The sequence below is a fragment of the Fonsecaea monophora genome (assembly GCF_001642475.1).
Source record: "Fonsecaea monophora strain CBS 269.37 chromosome Unknown Scaff40, whole genome shotgun sequence".
Classification (NCBI taxonomy): Eukaryota; Fungi; Ascomycota; class Eurotiomycetes; order Chaetothyriales; family Herpotrichiellaceae; genus Fonsecaea; species Fonsecaea monophora.
This window is the reverse complement of record NW_019173971.1, coordinates 25,501-42,865: the sequence shown is the minus strand read 5'-3', so window position 1 is coordinate 42,865 and position 17,365 is coordinate 25,501. Positions and strand designations below refer to the sequence as shown.

At 52.2% G+C, this 17,365-nt stretch overlaps 9 protein-coding genes across 9 annotated transcripts; 3 read left to right on the top strand and 6 right to left on the bottom strand.

Moving 5' to 3' along the window:
* Positions 1-565: 565 nt before the first annotated feature.
* AYO21_05986 (diphthine synthase) lies at positions 566-1,569 on the bottom strand (the record flags this gene model as incomplete). The annotated part of the gene is made up of 3 exons (XM_022655951.1): positions 566-1,163; positions 1,216-1,340; positions 1,435-1,569. 3 exons carry the CDS (start codon positions 1,567-1,569, stop codon positions 566-568), a joined length of 858 nt encoding a protein of 285 aa, XP_022511663.1.
* Positions 1,570-2,413: 844 nt separating this feature from the next.
* AYO21_05985 (hypothetical protein) lies at positions 2,414-3,654 on the top strand (the record flags this gene model as incomplete). Its single annotated transcript, XM_022655950.1, has 2 exons — positions 2,414-2,965; positions 3,025-3,654. The coding sequence occupies 2 exons, from the start codon at positions 2,414-2,416 to the stop codon at positions 3,652-3,654; spliced, it is 1,182 nt and encodes a 393-aa protein (XP_022511662.1).
* Positions 3,655-4,153: 499 nt separating this feature from the next.
* Positions 4,154-5,086, top strand: AYO21_05984 (hypothetical protein; the record flags this gene model as incomplete). The annotated part of the gene is made up of 1 exon (XM_022655949.1): positions 4,154-5,086. One exon carries the CDS (start codon positions 4,154-4,156, stop codon positions 5,084-5,086), a length of 933 nt encoding a protein of 310 aa, XP_022511661.1.
* Positions 5,087-6,010: 924 nt separating this feature from the next.
* AYO21_05983 (hypothetical protein) lies at positions 6,011-6,541 on the bottom strand (the record flags this gene model as incomplete). Its single annotated transcript, XM_022655948.1, has 2 exons — positions 6,011-6,478; positions 6,527-6,541. 2 exons carry the CDS (start codon positions 6,539-6,541, stop codon positions 6,011-6,013), a joined length of 483 nt encoding a protein of 160 aa, XP_022511660.1.
* Positions 6,542-7,660: 1,119 nt separating this feature from the next.
* AYO21_05982 (hypothetical protein) lies at positions 7,661-8,740 on the bottom strand (the record flags this gene model as incomplete). Its single annotated transcript, XM_022655947.1, has 2 exons — positions 7,661-8,522; positions 8,577-8,740. The coding sequence occupies 2 exons, from the start codon at positions 8,738-8,740 to the stop codon at positions 7,661-7,663; spliced, it is 1,026 nt and encodes a 341-aa protein (XP_022511659.1).
* Positions 8,741-9,195: 455 nt separating this feature from the next.
* Positions 9,196-10,611, top strand: AYO21_05981 (hypothetical protein; the record flags this gene model as incomplete). The annotated part of the gene is made up of 1 exon (XM_022655946.1): positions 9,196-10,611. The coding sequence occupies one exon, from the start codon at positions 9,196-9,198 to the stop codon at positions 10,609-10,611; it is 1,416 nt and encodes a 471-aa protein (XP_022511658.1).
* A 907-nt stretch (positions 10,612-11,518) lies between these two features.
* Positions 11,519-14,152, bottom strand: AYO21_05980 (hypothetical protein; the record flags this gene model as incomplete). The annotated part of the gene is made up of 4 exons (XM_022655945.1): positions 11,519-12,982; positions 13,049-13,150; positions 13,220-13,580; positions 14,010-14,152. 4 exons carry the CDS (start codon positions 14,150-14,152, stop codon positions 11,519-11,521), a joined length of 2,070 nt encoding a protein of 689 aa, XP_022511657.1.
* A 323-nt stretch (positions 14,153-14,475) lies between these two features.
* AYO21_05979 (hypothetical protein) lies at positions 14,476-15,599 on the bottom strand (the record flags this gene model as incomplete). Its single annotated transcript, XM_022655944.1, has 3 exons — positions 14,476-15,314; positions 15,400-15,494; positions 15,544-15,599. The coding sequence occupies 3 exons, from the start codon at positions 15,597-15,599 to the stop codon at positions 14,476-14,478; spliced, it is 990 nt and encodes a 329-aa protein (XP_022511656.1).
* Positions 15,600-15,932: 333 nt separating this feature from the next.
* AYO21_05978 (hypothetical protein) lies at positions 15,933-16,883 on the bottom strand (the record flags this gene model as incomplete). The annotated part of the gene is made up of 1 exon (XM_022655943.1): positions 15,933-16,883. One exon carries the CDS (start codon positions 16,881-16,883, stop codon positions 15,933-15,935), a length of 951 nt encoding a protein of 316 aa, XP_022511655.1.
* Positions 16,884-17,365: the final 482 nt, after the last annotated feature.

Here is a 17,365-nt window from a genome sequence, read left to right as displayed (position 1 = left end):
CTTATTTGCAGCCTTGTTATCAAGCGAGACGGGTGAGGGTCCAATACAGAGAGTATTCCAACCTCCTGCTAACCCAATGCAGGGACAATCTTCGCTTTGCCTATGTATCTTCACATACCGACATGTCTGACTTTCATAGTCACTGGCCTAGGATCTAATCACCGGACCAATTGCATTCATCTCGCTGTCAGAGATCGTTCTTGTCAAGGATCGGTCCCGCGCAGGCTGACCTTATGATTCACTTTTGCCAGATACACATGGCCCTGTCTACAACAGGCAATTGAGGTAGAGACAACCCAACTTGAAGTCAGCCAGTAGAGTGGTGAAGGTTGCGTCTTAATGCACTCCTTGACTCCTTGAAGAGGCACTTGCGCCTGAACGGCTTGATCTTCCCATCGCCGTCAACCTTATGGTTGTTGAGAACTGCAAACTTAGCAACAGACCTAAATGAGCGCGAATATTCACGCTTGGCTGGTGGGTTTGCCCAGTACAGCCCCGAGCTCGGCGTATATTCACCGTGTGTATCAGAGTCTGTCCACCTCGTCCACACGAGCACGGTCGAACCTCATTGGCTCCTGTCATGGTACTTCTTCCAACTCTGCTCAAAAGTCTCTGCATTTACAGCAAACTTTTTGATGTAGTCTTTCTCCAACTCGTGCGCTCTTTTACCAAGAAGCACGAGGCTGTGGAGTGGAGCGCCTAGATCAACATCACATAGCTCTCTTAGTGTTCCACAAGCAAACTGTTGGTCATCTGCACCGACTCTCGCACAGCCGATGGCCAAACTGTCTTCGGCATAGACGTGTTGCTTTTTCTCATCCTCTATTTCCAGCATCTGCTGGGCACACTGCATGACAGTCATGTACCGGGGAGGCTCGTAGATCTTTCTTCCTCTTGCCATATTCTCAAGTGACTGTTCTTTCACCTTGATGTCCAGTAACAATAAAGTGTGCAAGCCGATTGAGGCATTCTCTTGAATGCGATCGTAGAAGCTGGCTGGTCTCCAATTCTCGGTAAAGAAAACCATGGAGACAGTCTGGCCAAAATTGTAGAGCTGGAGACCAGTTGCACCAATGGCATTGAGAATAGAGGCATTGGGGATCGACTTGACAGGGATAGAGAGCTCATGGGCTCGAAGGACGAGATCTGTGTGAGTTGTAGCTCTGCAAGCCTCGTTAGAAAAGTGACCAATAGTTGCGTGATGTGCCATCCTACCCAAAAGGATCACCAACAACCAGGAAAGCAATGTCTGCCTTGTCTGCTCCTTCCAGAATCTCGTCGCTGGAGGACTCGACCATTTCGCGGTCCGCTACAATTACGGGTCGTCCATAGAATGACTCCTACCTTCACTGTCAGACAAGAGTCGTGTCAGCGAGAGATGCGACAAACGATTCAAAAGAAAAAATAATAACGGGAAAATGTGTCTGCACATACCAACTTATCTTTTCCAACGTGTAGAATGCTAGTGTATGCCTCCAGGTAAACTCTGGCAGCGCGTTTCACAACTTCCAGTCCTTTGACAGTGATATCCATCTCATCGGCGAGACCAAGACCAACAAGGTAGAGCATATTGGCGTATTATCACGAAAAACGTGGTGAAGTGAGTTGACAGAAGTAACAACAGAATAGCATCAATAAGTCGGGAGGGCGCGGACAAAACGGCAAAACATCAGTGACGGCGCGGCACAACTTCGGGGAAGTCAGCGGGCAGATTGTCACTTCCAACCCCCTCAGTCTTCTCAGGCTGGCCATCCCTGTCATCGTTCATTCATCAACCAGCGCTTCTTTCATCCTCATAGCATCAGAGCCAGGCCCCAGGCACCACGGTCGCTACCCCTAGCCTGTTCGAACAAAAATAAACAGAGCCAGATCAGACAAATTGCTGAACGAACAAACTTGACAGGGTTGGCTCAGGAGTCAAGGTAGTCAAGATGGCGGGTGAGAGACCAGCTAAATACCGGCAGGAAATTCAGCAGGTAAGCGTCTTTCTCTGTTGTATCATATCCTTCCAGGATAGTACCGGACCCTTGGAGACACCGACAAATCAGTCCCTGGATATCAGAACTAGAAGGAGCGTGGGAGCAGGATCCATACTAGAGTACTACCTCTGGGCTGAAGACGAAGTGATCACCTCTCTTCCGGTCGTATGGGGAAGATCAGTATGCCATGGATCTGGACCATCGATTTTGGACACTTGAAGCATTCACTTCACTTGTATCCACGAAGACGCGTCGCGTCGCGATGGACGTCCGTCACATCGACCGGACCGTCTCCTTGATTTCACTGCCTAGTGACGGGGAAGCCCAACTCCATGATATTTGCCTTAAATATCATGCAGCTGCTAGTTCAAAGCCGATCTGTTCCTTTAAACAAACACATCTATCTTGGAGCATGATCGGAGCTCAAGACAATCATGGCGGATCAGATACATGAGGGTGCTGAAGGAGACGCTTACGGACCTCTCATACTTGGAAATGCCCTGGACACGCCGGAAGACGGCAGTGTGTCCACGGAAGGAAGCCTCAGCTCTGCTACCCCAACTGCCTCCGACACTCCTAGAGACGATGATGACTTTGAAAGCCCAGAAGAGTTCAAGCAGAGGCTGATATATTGGATTGGGCAGATGATGTTCGTGAGTGGTGAGACCGCCGAACCAAGCACAGAGACAACCTGGATGATTGAGGAAATTGTGAGAGAGCAAGTTATCGAAATGGTCAGGCACACTCGCATAGAATTGTCTACACCCTTGCTAATTTACAACCAGCTGACACAAGCAACTGCTCTGGCAAATCGTCGAGGTTCCAAGACCATCTCGATCGCCGACCTTATTTTTCAGATTCGCCACGATCGAGCAAAAGTGTCCAGACTCAAGACCTTTCTTTCTTGGAAGGATGTCCGCAAGAATGTCAAAGATTCAGATGACAAAGGTGGAGGCGACGCTGCTGAAGTTGGCGATTTCGACGAGGTAGGTATTTCTTACGCCTGTCACTTCATGGAGAGATGACTGAATGCATGCGCCCTTAGGCATCAGGAGGTGTCAACCCATCTGCTCCACAGAAAACTACCACGACCAAGAAAGCCAAACTAGTCTTGCCCTGGGAGATCCAGTCGTTCTACGTTGAGCAAGTACCGGAAAGAGACGATGAGGAAGACGAGGAGGAAGAGGAGCAGAATGAAGCCACACTCGCCCGCCTCGCTTCCGCTGACGAACGTACCAAGAACATGACCAAGGATGAATATGTATACTGGTCCGACTGCCGTCAAGCTAGTTTCACATTCCGCAAGGGCAAACGATTTCGCGAATGGGCAGGATTCGGTACCATCATTGACAACAGACCAAATGACGATGCAGTTGATATTCTCGGCTTCTTGACATTTGAGATTGTCCAGACTCTCACAGAGGAGGCCTTGAAGGTCAAAGCTGCCGAAGATATGGCGAACAAGAAATTGAATGGTGGCAGAGGCGATCGGGACGCGTCGAAGAAACGGAAGCGGGAAGGTTGCAGTTTGTTCGAGATGCCCGAGGAAGGCAGGACACCTGTCGAGCCCAAGCATGTCAGAGAGGCGTTTCGACGCCTCCAGACTGTGCCAAACAAGTACAAGTTCATGAGACAGGGCTTCGCTGGGATGAGGACGCCTTTGAGGTTGATTTGAGGTCTTAAGCGACGGCGTTCAGGTCATGCATACATTCTCCCTCCAAGTCCCGTGAGAGTGTGCAGGTTACTCCGTTGGGAGTCCAGGAGCTTTTCTAGATATGATACCCTCTTGGTGCTTATGGGCTGGGCCTGGCCTGGTAATGGCGGGGGTTATGGGAAGGGCTTTTGCAAAGCAACAATTGATACCAGCCACAATCCCGCAGGAGAATCTACTGTACAGTACCACTTCCAAATTCTCAGGGTCCGAGTCCAGCGTTGGAACAAACTTTCAAGCCGTGTTATATTATTACATCATAATACGGTTTATAGAGATCAAAAGGCGACTTTTAGTATATGATGGAAAATGCGCAAGGCGACCACCAAGTAAGTCGGAGGAGTCATAACCGTGACTGTCCTGCGTTGGCACCAGTTGTGCCTATTCCGATTCTCCAATCCAGTCGAGCCACAAGAGAGTCTTGCATAATTAATATTCGCCCACATTTTCGCTTTTTGTATGTATGCCTCATAATCCATTCATCTTCTCCCCTACCCAATTCATCCGCATTTTCGTGATTGTCAACATTACCACCTACATCACCACCAAAGCGTACCTCGACTCCAGGGCGTTCTCGACCCCTCAACCCCGCTGCGAGGGGAACTACTACAACACCAACACTGCCGCCGCCGCCGCTAACCCCACCAGCACCCGCATACCTTTCGGACAAGCAGCAGCAGCAACAGCAACAACAAGAGCAGAAGTAGAAGCAGCGATGGCGCCAAAAGGAAAAGGCGAAAACACCAAGAAAGTCGCGGGGAACGCGCGCAAGGCCGAAGCGGCAGCGCAGAAGCAAGCAGCCGCCAACGCATCTGCGGCCGCCCGTGAAGAGGAGAAATGGCAACAAGGAGCCAAGGACACGTCGAAGAAGCAGGCCGCCGCGGTAAAGGCAGCCGAACAAGCGGCGAAGAAGGCGGAGCGGGAGGCAATGCTCGCAGAAGAAGAGAAGGGCATGAGAGACAAACCCAAGGGCGCGAACAAGAAGACGGCCGAGAAGAAGAGCCGCGGCACGCTGGACCTGGCGCAGCTCGACGACAACAACGGCGCCGGCGGGAAGGAGAGGGCGCTCAACGCGTCCGGCATCGACAACGCGCTCGACGCCCTGTCCCTGACGACTAGCTCCCCCCACGACATGAAGCTGGACAGGCACCCGGAGCGGCGGTTCCCGGCTGCATACAAGGCGTACGAGGAGCGGCGGCTGCCCGAGATCGACAAGGAGCGCCCGGGCCTGCGCCGCAACCAGAAGATCGAGCTCATCAAGAAGGAGTTTGAAAAGTCAGACGAGAACCCCTTCAACCAGTCCGGCAACGTCCGGTACGACGCCAGCAAGGAGGAACTGGCCGAAGTGAGGAAGAAGGTCAGAGAGGGCGTGGAGAATCGGTTGGGCGAGAAGTGAAAAATCCAACTCCTTCCAAAAAGACCAGAAGTTCACCCAACCGGAGAGGGAGAGGGAGAGGGACAGGGAGTGGGCTCTGGAATGCACAACCCACTTCGGCCTCCCTCTGCGACTGGACCGGGCAACGTGGGTTCCGCGTTCATCATACCATGGACAAAGAAACACGAAAAGCTCTCCTTTCTATCAACAAGATTCATGCCCGCTATCATTTTAAGAGGTGGAAAATCCCTACAAGCAAGACGAGTCTCTCTCATTTCTCCCGGTGGTGCGGTGCGGTGCGTGATGTGTTGCCTCTGGAGAGCAGCTGCTGGCTACATGACATACTACGAGAACACGATTAATTGATGTGGCGGTGGTGGGCTACAACATGGATACGGGGTCAAAGCAGCGTGAGTCAGTGAAGACTTTGTGAGGGTGGTTGCATGGTCCTCCTTGTCCTTGTCCTCGTCTTCGTCCTCGTCTTCGTCGTTACTCTCTTCTCCTCCTATTTTTACGATACATGCATATTTGGCGAATAGGGGAACCAAGCATAGCGGGATATACCTTACGTACATTAGACTTGTTGCGATAGAGGAACAGAACGAAATCATTCTACTGCTCCCTAGCATGGACTAACTAGTCTAATGCCATATACCCACAGCAAAGAGTCAGAGGAGAGACCCATCAGGAGCCTCGTATGTAACAGCCATCCTATTGCGCTTACACATCACTTTGTCCAAACACCCAACATAGAGTTCGTGCCCATACTGGAAACCCCTAGATACTCTCTGCTCTACTCTGCTCCGCTCCGTTGAATGTAGCATCCGAACGCAGGATCTGAAAGCCTAGTCGCGAAACCGCTCTTTGCCGTTCGACCCGCATCTCAACCTTCAACTTTGGTCCTTGCGAGACGAGAGAAGACACGACACGACACGACGAGCTTATCTAGGGCAAATCCCCCTCACACGCGACGAAATCGTCACCACTGGCGCCCGTATGCGTAATGACACCCGCATAGTCACCATCGTCATTAAAAATGACACGATCCGGCCCCGGCGACCCGCCATTGTACACCTTGAAGGTGTCGAGGATGGGGAACTCAAAGTACGGCGCGCTGACAGAAAAGTCGAAGCCTTCGAAGTTGTTGTACTGGTGCGGGTAGTCGTCGGAGCCCTCGGTCTGGCCGGCCTGGTGGAGCGAGAAGCCCTTGGCCACGGCGGCGTCGATGGTCGTCTGGAAGTAGCACACGCCGCCGCAAGTCTCGGCGCAGGATTGTTGTTGGCGTTTCGTCGGGGCAGCGTGGAATTCGCGAGGCCAGAAGGACGGGGTCACAGGCTGTTTGCTGGGCGTGAGTCCAGGTGGAAGGGCGAGGACAACGGGAGTCAGAGCGACGAGGAGAAGACTGGCTAGCGCCTGGGAGTATATTAGAAGCTGGGACGAGACACCAATCTGTTATCGAACCTTGGGGAGCTGCATCGTTGTGTCTGCGTGCTGTCAGAGTGTGGGCTTGTGGGATACGATCAAGAGATGCTTGAGACCGTGATATGCAATAGCAATAGGATAGTGAGGCTATGAGGTAGCTCTATGTCTTCTTCCAATAGTCCTTCTCGTAGTCCTCGATCATGTCTCGTCAACGACGGTTGCGCGTACCCTTAAATAGTATTCAAGGGTGGCGCCGAACCTTTATGGGATCCGGCGCCAGTGTTCGACGTGCAGATTTTGTAACACAAACAAGAGTCCACATGATCCTTCAACAATCATTTCCACCGCTTCAAGCTGAAATGGAAAAGATGTTTGTCCCAGCATGCGATATGCTTAACAAGAGTGGGTGTCCAACCTCGGCCGACCAGGATGCCAACAGGGAACGATCAACCACGTAGCCCTGCTCCGCTTGAAGCAGGTACCCGCCGCACTCGAAACGGAGAACATCAGTGGTCAATCCCGGACCTTTCCCCAGACCAGCGGCTGCATAAGATGCTAGGAGTCAGGGATGAGGCTCTCAGGGACACGGAGTGTGAAGAAGCAATGTGAAGGAATCGCCCTAGCGACAAGGGTGGCCGAGATAAGGTTTGCTGCCAGCACCTATCAAGGCGTAGATGTTGAGCACGAAAGCAAAAAGAAAAGTTGAAGAGACGTCGAGGATCGACAAACATCCATGACTTCGAGAAGGTCTTGGCACTCCGATTGGTTGGAGCCGTTGGCGGAAAGCGAGGAAAAGAGATTAGATGCTCGGGACTAAACTGCAAGGCAATCCTTTGTTATCCATCTTCTCATTCCGACCAGCGTCTGCCGAACGACAGGTCGAGACTCGATTGAAAGCCTTGTTCGAGTTGCAAGATGTAACATAAGTCGGCGATGAACCTTGATTCCGGGTCAGATCAGCCATGATGCATAAGAGTTTCAGATTGGGTATCTGTCATATCCACTTCGAACTGATGTTGATGATTGTAGGGAGAGGCGTCATGCTTTGTTTTGTTTCACTCGTAGGAAGAATATTCTGTTAGCCAATCCTGAATGTGGCGCCTGTCGTGAAACCCAATCCAATGAGACCCTCGTTTTCGAGTACACAGTTTGCAGCGTAATACGCGTCTCTCATCAAGGACGCATGACTGTTCGCACATCCCAGACACAGAGAAGCTCGTCCCAACCACAACTGGCAGCCCATCCTTCACTTCCGAATAAACACCAGTCGACCCCTGTCACGAATTCGGTATGACGACCCATCGTACCGAGCTCTCTGGCGGGACCTCCCTGCTCCCCTCCATCCGTCCAGACACGACAGGTCATGTCATAGCTGGCACTGAGTAGTAGGTCCGGGAGGTGTGGACTCCATGCAACTTTCCGCACCGCGTAGCCGTGTCCCTGTAACAAATGAAGGGGGCCCTTGGGCTGCCGGATATCAAATGTTCGAATGATGCGGTCAACCCCGGCCGTGGCGACGACTGTGCTGCGGTATTTATTCCAATCGTGGGTGAGTGCTTCAGCAGGTGGGAAGGTCGGTTGGATCTTCCCGACTCCAGCGCCCACTGACAAGGGTGCCGCATGAATAGGGATTTGTAATATGAGATGGTTACTAGCACTGGCCGGGGTTCTCAAATCCCACACCCGTAGATGGCTGTCGGAGCATACCGCGCTCAGCATCCCATCAGTATGAGGACTCCATTGGACGCTGTACGTGCAGGAATGGGTCGGTAGTGTTAGCAGGCTCTGCTGCCGTTCGGGGCTCCATATCTTGACACTTCCGTCCCAGGATGACGAGGCAAAGGTTGCCTTGGACGTGAGATTCCAACTGCACGAAAAGGCTTCCCGCGAATGTTCTTCGAATTTTGCAATGGGAAATTCCGGAGCGAGGGAGGTGTCATAGAGTCGGAGTGCGCCATCTCCAGATGCAGTGAGAAGATGGGAGCTATGGGCTTCAGAGTGCGTTACATCGTAGAGGGCATCTTGTGTAGGGTAGCTGATGAATCGATTAGCTCAAATATTCCTCATTCATCGAGTCAGAACTCAGTACACTTTCAAAGGCACGATGCCTTGAGCTGTCAGCTCCAGCGCATACAGCCGTCCATTTCCGACGAGACCATAATTTGCTGCTGCTGCAACAGCTATGCGATTGTCAAAGAAGGGAGAATATTTGACTGCGTAGCCTTGGAAGCCTTGTGTGCGGTATTCTAGCATGACTGATAATGAATGTCTGGTGTCGGAGGTGAACCGTCACTCATCATGCCCAGCTTGTTACTGTATGTGCTGAACGCAAGACCAGGCTCGCATCTAGCCCCAGGCCTGTTGAGGGAGATTGAGGTAACGTGTTTGACTGGCGGCTCGTGAGTGACTGGGTCGAGTAAAAATGTGAGGCTCAAAGTCTGTGAAAGTGAATGCCATGATTCACTGCGGCGGTGATGGTGAACCTTGGCTGCGGGCCGAGGTTTCTCCCCGCCATTATTCCTGTTGCTATTGCCTTCGTCATTCCACGCCCACGCGACCAGCGCGTATTGGAGTTTACTAAGAGTTTCATTTCTTGGGGCGACGTTGGCGACTTACTTTCTGCAGGCTGCGCTTTGCAACCCATACTTCAAGAGTCGCCCCGTGTCTCAAATATCATATGATGGCCCCCAGTAGAGGACACATCGAACATGGACCCGTTCACTTTGCGAAAGCGACGTCGCGTGTCGCCGCTGCGGAGTGAATCTCCCAACAGAGCCGATGCCAGACCTCTGATCGACGAGGACGAAGAGTCAACCGACGTCAAACTGGCAATTCTGTCATCCCTGCACCCACACAGGTCTCAGGATGACTTACTGGAAATCCTGCTCGGCTGTGACGGCTTGGTAGATGCTGCCATCAAGGCGCTCTCGACCGTCAAGCAACATGCCTCTCCGCCATCCAAGCGTCGAATGACTGGGGCCAGTATGCAGACTGGTCTCCCGTATGCGTTAGAGAACAAGAGCCCATCAAAATCAACATCGCAGCAACCGCTGACCAGAAAGGGCAAAACTCTTCACCTTTACACGCCGTACGATATCGCTAACCACACACCTTGTTCCATAATCCACAATTTCCTTCCCTCCAGCCTTGCAAACGCCCTTCTAGAAGAGCTCCTTGCTGAAGTCCCCAGCTACGACTCTATTCAGTTCAAAATCTTTGACAATGTGGTCAAGTCCCCGCACACAGCTTGTTTCTACGTCGACAGCCTGGCAGATGTGGAGCGACAAAGAAGCGAATATTACTACAATGGCAATGATCTCGGAGATATCAGGGAGATTCTACCTGTCATGAAGCAAGTCAGCGGTCTGGTTCGTGACGCTGTGAACAGGGAGATTGCCATTCGGATTCGTGATTTTTACCCGGAAGGGAAAAAATTGAAATACCAATCACCCCAAGTATGGAAACCCAACGCCGCCTTTGTCAATTGTTATGATGGTGGCGCACAGCATGTGGGCTACCATTCTGATCAACTCTCCTATCTTGGGCCTCGGGCCATCATAGGGAGCTTGAGTCTCGGGGTTGCGAGAGAGTTCCGCGTTCGACGGATCGTGCCCAAGGACGATCCTGACGAAACCGACAAATCTGAAGGCACCTCTGCCACTGCAGCAGACAAGTCAGGCCAAATCGCAATCCATCTCCCCCACAACTCTCTCCTTGTGATGCATGCTGAGATGCAGGAGGAGTGGAAACACAGCATCGCACCCGCCCCTACTGTCACTCCCCATCCGATCGCTGGTAACAAGCGCATCAACATCACCTATAGGTGGTACCGAGAAGAATTTCGCCCCAAACACACCCCAAAGTGTAGATGCGGAACCCCTTGTGTGTTAAAAACGGTGCAGAAACAGCGGGCTAACCGGGGTAGGTATATGTGGATGTGTCAGGTTGGGAATAAGCCAGGTGGCGGCGAGGGATGCGGGTGGTTCGAATGGGCGAGATTTACAGATGACGGGGTCCCCGTGAGCTGGAAGGATGGCACGACAGAAGAAAAGAGTCGACCGGAGGGGGTCGAGACACAAAGGAAGGAAGACAATGAGGCTGGCACAGAGGTCACTGAACCCTGAACCGAGGAGAAGAGGCACAGGTGTCGATCAGAGATCCATTTGACGGATGCCATTCTGGACTGAGTATGCCGGCCGCAAATGGATCTCCGCAGACGTCTGCGCCAGCCAAAAACGCAGATGAACACGCCGCCACTCGACCACGATATCTGGCCTCCCGTACTGACCACGAGCAACCCCCACTAGAAAGGCAGAGGATGAGAGAAGTGCTTTTCCCAAAATCAAGAAAAGGGACCAGAGAATGAGATGAGAGAATGAGACAAAATGAAACAATCAAAAGATAGGATACGACTGGATTTTGTATATACTCCCAAGACCCCATTATATTCTGTCCCTGATATGTGTCCCTTCCCATAATCCAATCGGGTTCTATTTCTCGCGTCGATTCTCTCCAAGTAGTTAGTGTAAGTACACATGCATATTTACTTGTAGCCATATATACACAAGTCCCTTGCTCCCTCCATCTCCAGAGCGCCACTAGCGGTGCCGGCGCCTCACTTGCACTCGGGATGAGCGACAACCCCATGTATGTGGATGCTGGCAGTCATTGCTGGGCAAGGCATTGCGTGCATCATTCGCAAAACAATCCATCTGTCCCACGCTGCCCGGAAACTACACGGCCTACAGGCGATCGTTACCAGCTACAATGTCACGCAAGAAAGAAACGGAAACAGGACATATTGGATGTAGAATTGATTGGCCCTCATAGCCAGGGCGGCCCCCAAACTCCCGTCTCGTAGAGGCTCTCGGCCTCGTCACTCAGCCCGGAGGCCTCCCTCATATGCTGCCACACGAGGGCAGCCTCGTCCATGCTATGGACACTCTCCTCGTCCTCGTCCTCGCCCTTTGCACCATCACCGACACCACCAACACCACCGCCGCCCGCGCCAACGCCACACCCCGTGGCATCCTATTCCACGCGCCCCTCGGCGCCAGGGCCACCACCACCAGACTTCCTCGGCGAGAACCTCTTCGCCACCGTTGCCACACGGCGGCGAAGGGTATCTCGGGGTGTTGAAGTTTGCGGAGACGCAAACTCCAACACCTGGACTTGTCGGTAATAGGTCTCTAGGACCGCAAGGTCCCAGGTTACCGATTCGGAAACGACATGGCCCAACGCATGTCGGAAGTCGTAGATGAGTGCCAGCGCCTGGGCGCCACCCAACTCCAGATGGTGCTGTTGCTCTGGTCGCTCGATCGAGAGCAGCTTGACAGTGTTGATCCCTGGATCCAGGGCATGAACAATGGAGCTTGCGAGCACTCCAGCTTCAATGGCGTCCATGGACGAGGCGGAAGCGAGCGAGCCAACGTGGCAGACGGCACGAGTCTCCAAAGTCGTATCATCCGGCAGAAATGCATGGCGATATTGGATTACTGCTTCGACAGAGACTGGTTCGCTTCTCTTGCCGTCCATCTTAAGGCTTGCCAGGAATTGGTCGATCAATGAAAGGGATGATGTTGCTCGAGTGTCTGATCGCAGGGAGCTGGAGAGTCTGGACCTCAGGGTGTTCTCTTTCGCACCGAGCTTGAGTAAAACACTCCAGCGGTCTTTGTGACACAGCTTGTGAATCTTTTCAACCCCGACCTCAAAGAGCTTGCTGGCAGGACCGTTGACATTGGTCTGGATTTGAAGATCAATCAAGGAACCTTCGTTATTTTCCATGAGCAGATAAGACCGGTCTTGAGTTTGGAGGCCACGCCCTTGCGTCTCGATGTTGTTCTGTTTGACGGCGGTAAGGTCGAATGTGACATATGTGGCCATGGTTGATTTTGCACCTGTTTCCAAGACATTGAATGCAAAAGTCTCCACTTTTAGTGCCGCGATGGCTGGCAATGGGGCAATTCGAATGTTGCGTGCAGCCGGTGGATGCTGTAGAGGATTGCGATGGTAGCTCCCTCCAAAGTTGCCGTAGTTATCGCGAAAATGACCGACATCGGACTGAGGCTGGATATGATCATGGTTGATGGAGGTATCAACAGACTCTAGAGTGTGAATTGCACTGGCAAGAGTGGGAGGTGGAGCGGACGGTACCGTCTCCCCATTGACTAGTGGCCCATGTTGGTAAGCAGGAGTCCGGAAAGACGGTGTTTCAAAAGCCTCGTCTGCGAGAGCGTCACGGAGATGTAAGATGTCTTGAAAGGTGGGTGCTTGAACAGCATGGGCATTGACGTGATTATTCGGTGCCATAGCTCGTCTCTCCTCGTCAGTTGCGAAACCATTCATGTAGACCCCGTTGGGAAGATTTGACGCCATGGTTGATGAGATTGTCTGTCCGACGGCGTATGGCTGCCTCTTCGCTGGATCGTGACGGGGCCTTCTTGAGTGTCTTGAGGAATGATCGGTGGAGAAAGATGCAAAGCTGTACAATGAGGACTGTTGAAATATCATCAGTTGGGAGTTCAGACGATGACGAGACTTAGACTCCTATCGGCTACATACCTCGTCTTCCACGTCTATGGGAAATCGCCTGTGAACTGTTTGTGGATGGATGAGATGACGGTAAGTTGGCTTGGAAACAGAAGGGCAAGTCTGTGAAGAAGTCTATGGTAGTTTAGCCCAGGAAATCCTTTGTGAGGAGGTCACAACGCCTGAGGAAAGGTGCTTGCTTACCTTGATGTCCTTCTGGGAGCTCAGCCTCTTCTTCTTGAGCGCTCGAGAGGAAGATTTGCGGGTAGTAAAGGTTGAGAAGGAGACGCAGCTGCGTGAAGGTAGACTGTCGTCCAGGTCCAAATTCAGATCGGGTGCGACAGACCAACTTTGGTCTTGGCTGGACTCGGACTGAGAACAGGAGGTGCTGGTACTGGCTTTCCTCCTGGCCCAGATCGAAGACAGTGAAGCCGAAATTGACCTCAGTGAGAACTTCGCAGCCTTGTCATCGTCAAACTGTGATAAGCCATCCACATCCTCTGCTTTCTCCTGCGACTCCGGATTTCTCACTCTCAGAACCCTTGGGGTCGCGTCGATATCTTCTCTGTCCATGATAGTCACAGAGTCCCAAAACTTCAAGGCCGCCGATGGCTAAATAAGATGCCACCTTCTACTGTCTTTGCTCACTGGCTCTGGCGCTACCAACAAGCAGCGCTGTCGCCAAAACTCGTCCTCTTTCTCGCACACACTCATTCACAAACAACACACGAACGCTCCTTGCAGCGGAGCCCAACATCCGTTGATCAACCCAGTCGCTAATTTTTATATACATTTAAGGTTTCTCCTCGGGGAGAGGAGCGTTGTGTGGATCACAGAGCCCTTGTCTTCTCGATTTGCCAGATGTCCAGGGAGTAGTTGACGTATTGGGGGAGTGATTCGAAGGAGACGGACGAGGAACCAGCGTTGGCCTCGACACAAGTTAGGGAGCTGGAGCTTTTCGCAGGTCGGTACAGGTATGTGTGACACTCAGTACCTGGCAGGCTCGGGATATGCCAATATGCCGAAGACCGAGGAAGTTTCGACATCAACGAGCAATGTAACAGTTCCGACGATGAGTATGCCGAACACCGTGCCGTTTGGGTTGACAATTTCGTCGTTCTTCAGTGCATCAGTCATATGAGGAAGCCATACACGCTATACTTCATGTGGCTTGTGATGCAAAACCAAAGCAGCAACCATACGGACTATCGGTGCAGGATAACCAGTATGGGAGAGAAGTAAGATATGAGGCTGCGGAGGAGTGAAATGTTGGGTACATGCTTGTGTTGGCACGGTAAGAGCGTCCACAGGCTTTTGTGTCTTCCGGTCGCAGATTGAGAAGGCACTATCAATGATAGCTGGTGCAGGAACTCGGCGATCGCAAGGCTCGACTGGCAAGAGATTCAGGCGACCTTGATCACTTTCTCATTGGCTCGTTCAACGTTTGCGGAACCTCCTCATTAGGTCGGCGTGGCAGAGGCAGAGGCTGATATTTCGTCTTTGACCTTATCCAAAAGCTCGTCGCTCAACTTGGAGAAACGGATTTGTCGATCAGCCGCAGCCAGGATTCTTTGGTGGGGATCCATGCTTGTGGTGTCCATCGCCGCAGGCCCAGCTCGAGTACCGGCAGTGCTACCAAACAGGGTTGCTTCACTTATGCTGGCTTCGATACCGTTCCTCACGCGTGACTCCCAGACACCGTCCCACTTCCATTCTCCGGGATTTTTTGGCGATGATGGAGCGGCATCTTTGCCTTCGGTTGCAGGCGTCAGGGACTCGACAGGCCGCTCCACGCGTCCACGGTGTGCGCGCCATGCGTGCCACGCACTGGGGTCTCCAACAGTTTCCAGAGGGAGTCTGTCCAGCAACCCTTCGTCTTCGAAAGCATCTTGTACGTGTTGAAGCAAGTTCAAAATGATCAAGCCGCGATTTTGAGGTCGTGGATCAATCTGAGGACTCTCGGAGGCAGCCTTTCCGTCAGAAGTCGAACTGCGATGAACCAAAGGATGTGAGTCTCCCTGCTTGATTGCATTTAAAGAGCTGCCTTCTGACGAAGTGCTTGTTGTGAACCACTGAGGAAATCCATAGCGCAAACTGAATGTTCCTGGGGGCAGGCGATATCCATCTGAGGCGCTGACAGTGCCTGATGCATCAAGACTACTGGCACTAAAGGTGTATGTAGTCAAAGGCACGATCAGAGGATGGAAGATATCAGTCGAAAAGGTGATGAGCGGAGGCAGATCGGGATAGGTGTCTGGAAAAGAGATCTGGAAGCGAAGAATCGCTCCTGCGTACGGTCCTAAGCACTTCATGTCAGCTTCCAAGAAGTCTTCTGATGATACTACTGCAAATGCGAAAGGCGTGGAGAGACTGGTGGTACCTACCTTTGCGGACGAAGATGACAGCGGCCCAGACACAAGGGTCGCCAGGAGTAAGTGAAACATAAAGCCCGTCTGGACAATGTCCTCTCAGAGCAGAGCTTGGAGAAGTGTCAGTCCATGTGCTCAGCGTCTCAGTGACTCACTCACAAGTCCAACACAAGTTGTTGTCTTCGAAAGGAAGGAAGCAAAGAATGAAGGGACATTGTTGTGAAAGAGGAAATGCGAGTTGGAGATTTGAGTTGGAAATGGCGGAGACAAACTCCTCCATCGTGCCCCACGCCGAGACCCAAAGGACCCTCAAGCCCTATCGGCGCGGTTGGAGAGGGAGCCTCACCAGCCGCGCCCTGTGTGGCTCGGCGAGTGAAATGAGCTGTGTTGGTCGCCGATGAGTATGGCACCTGGATTGCAGGGCGTCAAGCGGAAGATGTGAGAGAAACGGAAAGACACCATCACCGCCTATACTTGACAAGATGAAGAATGTGAGTGTCTTACAATTCTATAGTGTTCAGGTCTATGCATAACATCGAAGCATATCATCAGCTGGGATAATTTGTGACGGGCGCTTTTCTTCGATTTCGAGCCACAGCATCAATGCCATCATTTACGCCACCAACAATCCCTTCCAGGAACCACGTTCCAAAATCCACACAAGCACCTCCTACCCGTCCGTCCTTGAAACGAGCAATCGCCTGGTGCAACTCTACACCACGCTCACCAAGAGCCGAAGTCAGGTCAAGACCATTGGCGAGTACTCGCTCGGTGACCTGATGTTCGCGCTCAAACTGGAGAAGTCGATTGAGAAGGGTCATGATAATCGGCAGAACCAGCAGCAATCCAGCGACAAGCCAGCATACAGCATGTGCAACACCTTGACGGAGGATGTTGGGCTGTCGTTGGGTACGGTAGTCTGTGATGATTTCTTCTTGGGTGAAGAGTTGAGGTGCCATGCTAGCCCGCAGAGTCTGAATTTCGAGCAATGTCAGATCTGAGGGAAGGGCCATGTGCATATACCGCAACGCATCTATGTGCATGCTCCGCAGCGCAACCGGGTCTCCTCCTTGTTCTGCTTGGGTTTTGGCGTTGACCCATAGCCTGACCCCAGTGAGTGCAACATCCCAGTCTACACCTGATCTTGCCTCCAAGGGTGGCAGCATTCTCAAAGCCAGATCTTGCGGAGGTACGCCTCCTTCCGGGCTGTCTGCTCTGATCATGGGTGTCGTAGCTCCACTGGAGTTGCTAGTCGACGCGACCTCATAGTCCTTCTCTTTGGTAGATTCGACACAGGAAAAGTTGTATGCTCTCCTACGGACACTTGCGCCATGAAGGACAACCGTCCTTGCAGTATGCCGAAGAGAGGTCAGAACAGGTATCTTCGAACGGACCATGGAGGGAATCATGGTGTAGATGGTCGATCTGGAGAACTGTTCGCAATGTACCTGCTCTTGCTCAGACACCTTCGCATCAGGTCGAGGGACAACGCTTGCCATTCTGAGCGCTAATGTTCAGGGGATAGGGGGACAGTTCCTCGGGTCTGTTTGTTTAAGGAAGTCAAGGAGGATCGTGAGAGGTAAGTAGGGTTTCTTTCTGTCCGTAGGTCCTGGTTGGAAGCTGAATTCTGGGGTAAGAAGCGCTCATATGAAGGCGCAACCTCAGGAAGTTAGTGCAGCATGGAGATGATGTGAGCGAATGTTGTGAGGTACTCGGCGATGGCATGTGGGCATTTCACATGCACATAATCCGATGATGCACGACATTATCCCGCATACTCGAGGCGAAAGCCAAGGACGAACTTGGAAAAGGGGACAAGATAGCACGCAGGCAGGTGGGCTGTATGAGAGGATGAGAGGATAAGATTTGTTCTCCAGGTGGTTAGTAGCTCCTTTTGTGGTTTTGTTGAGCCTGCACGAGCTGGGGCCGTGCTGGGGGTGGATGGCCAGACCAGATACGCGGAACAAGTGGAAAGAAAAAA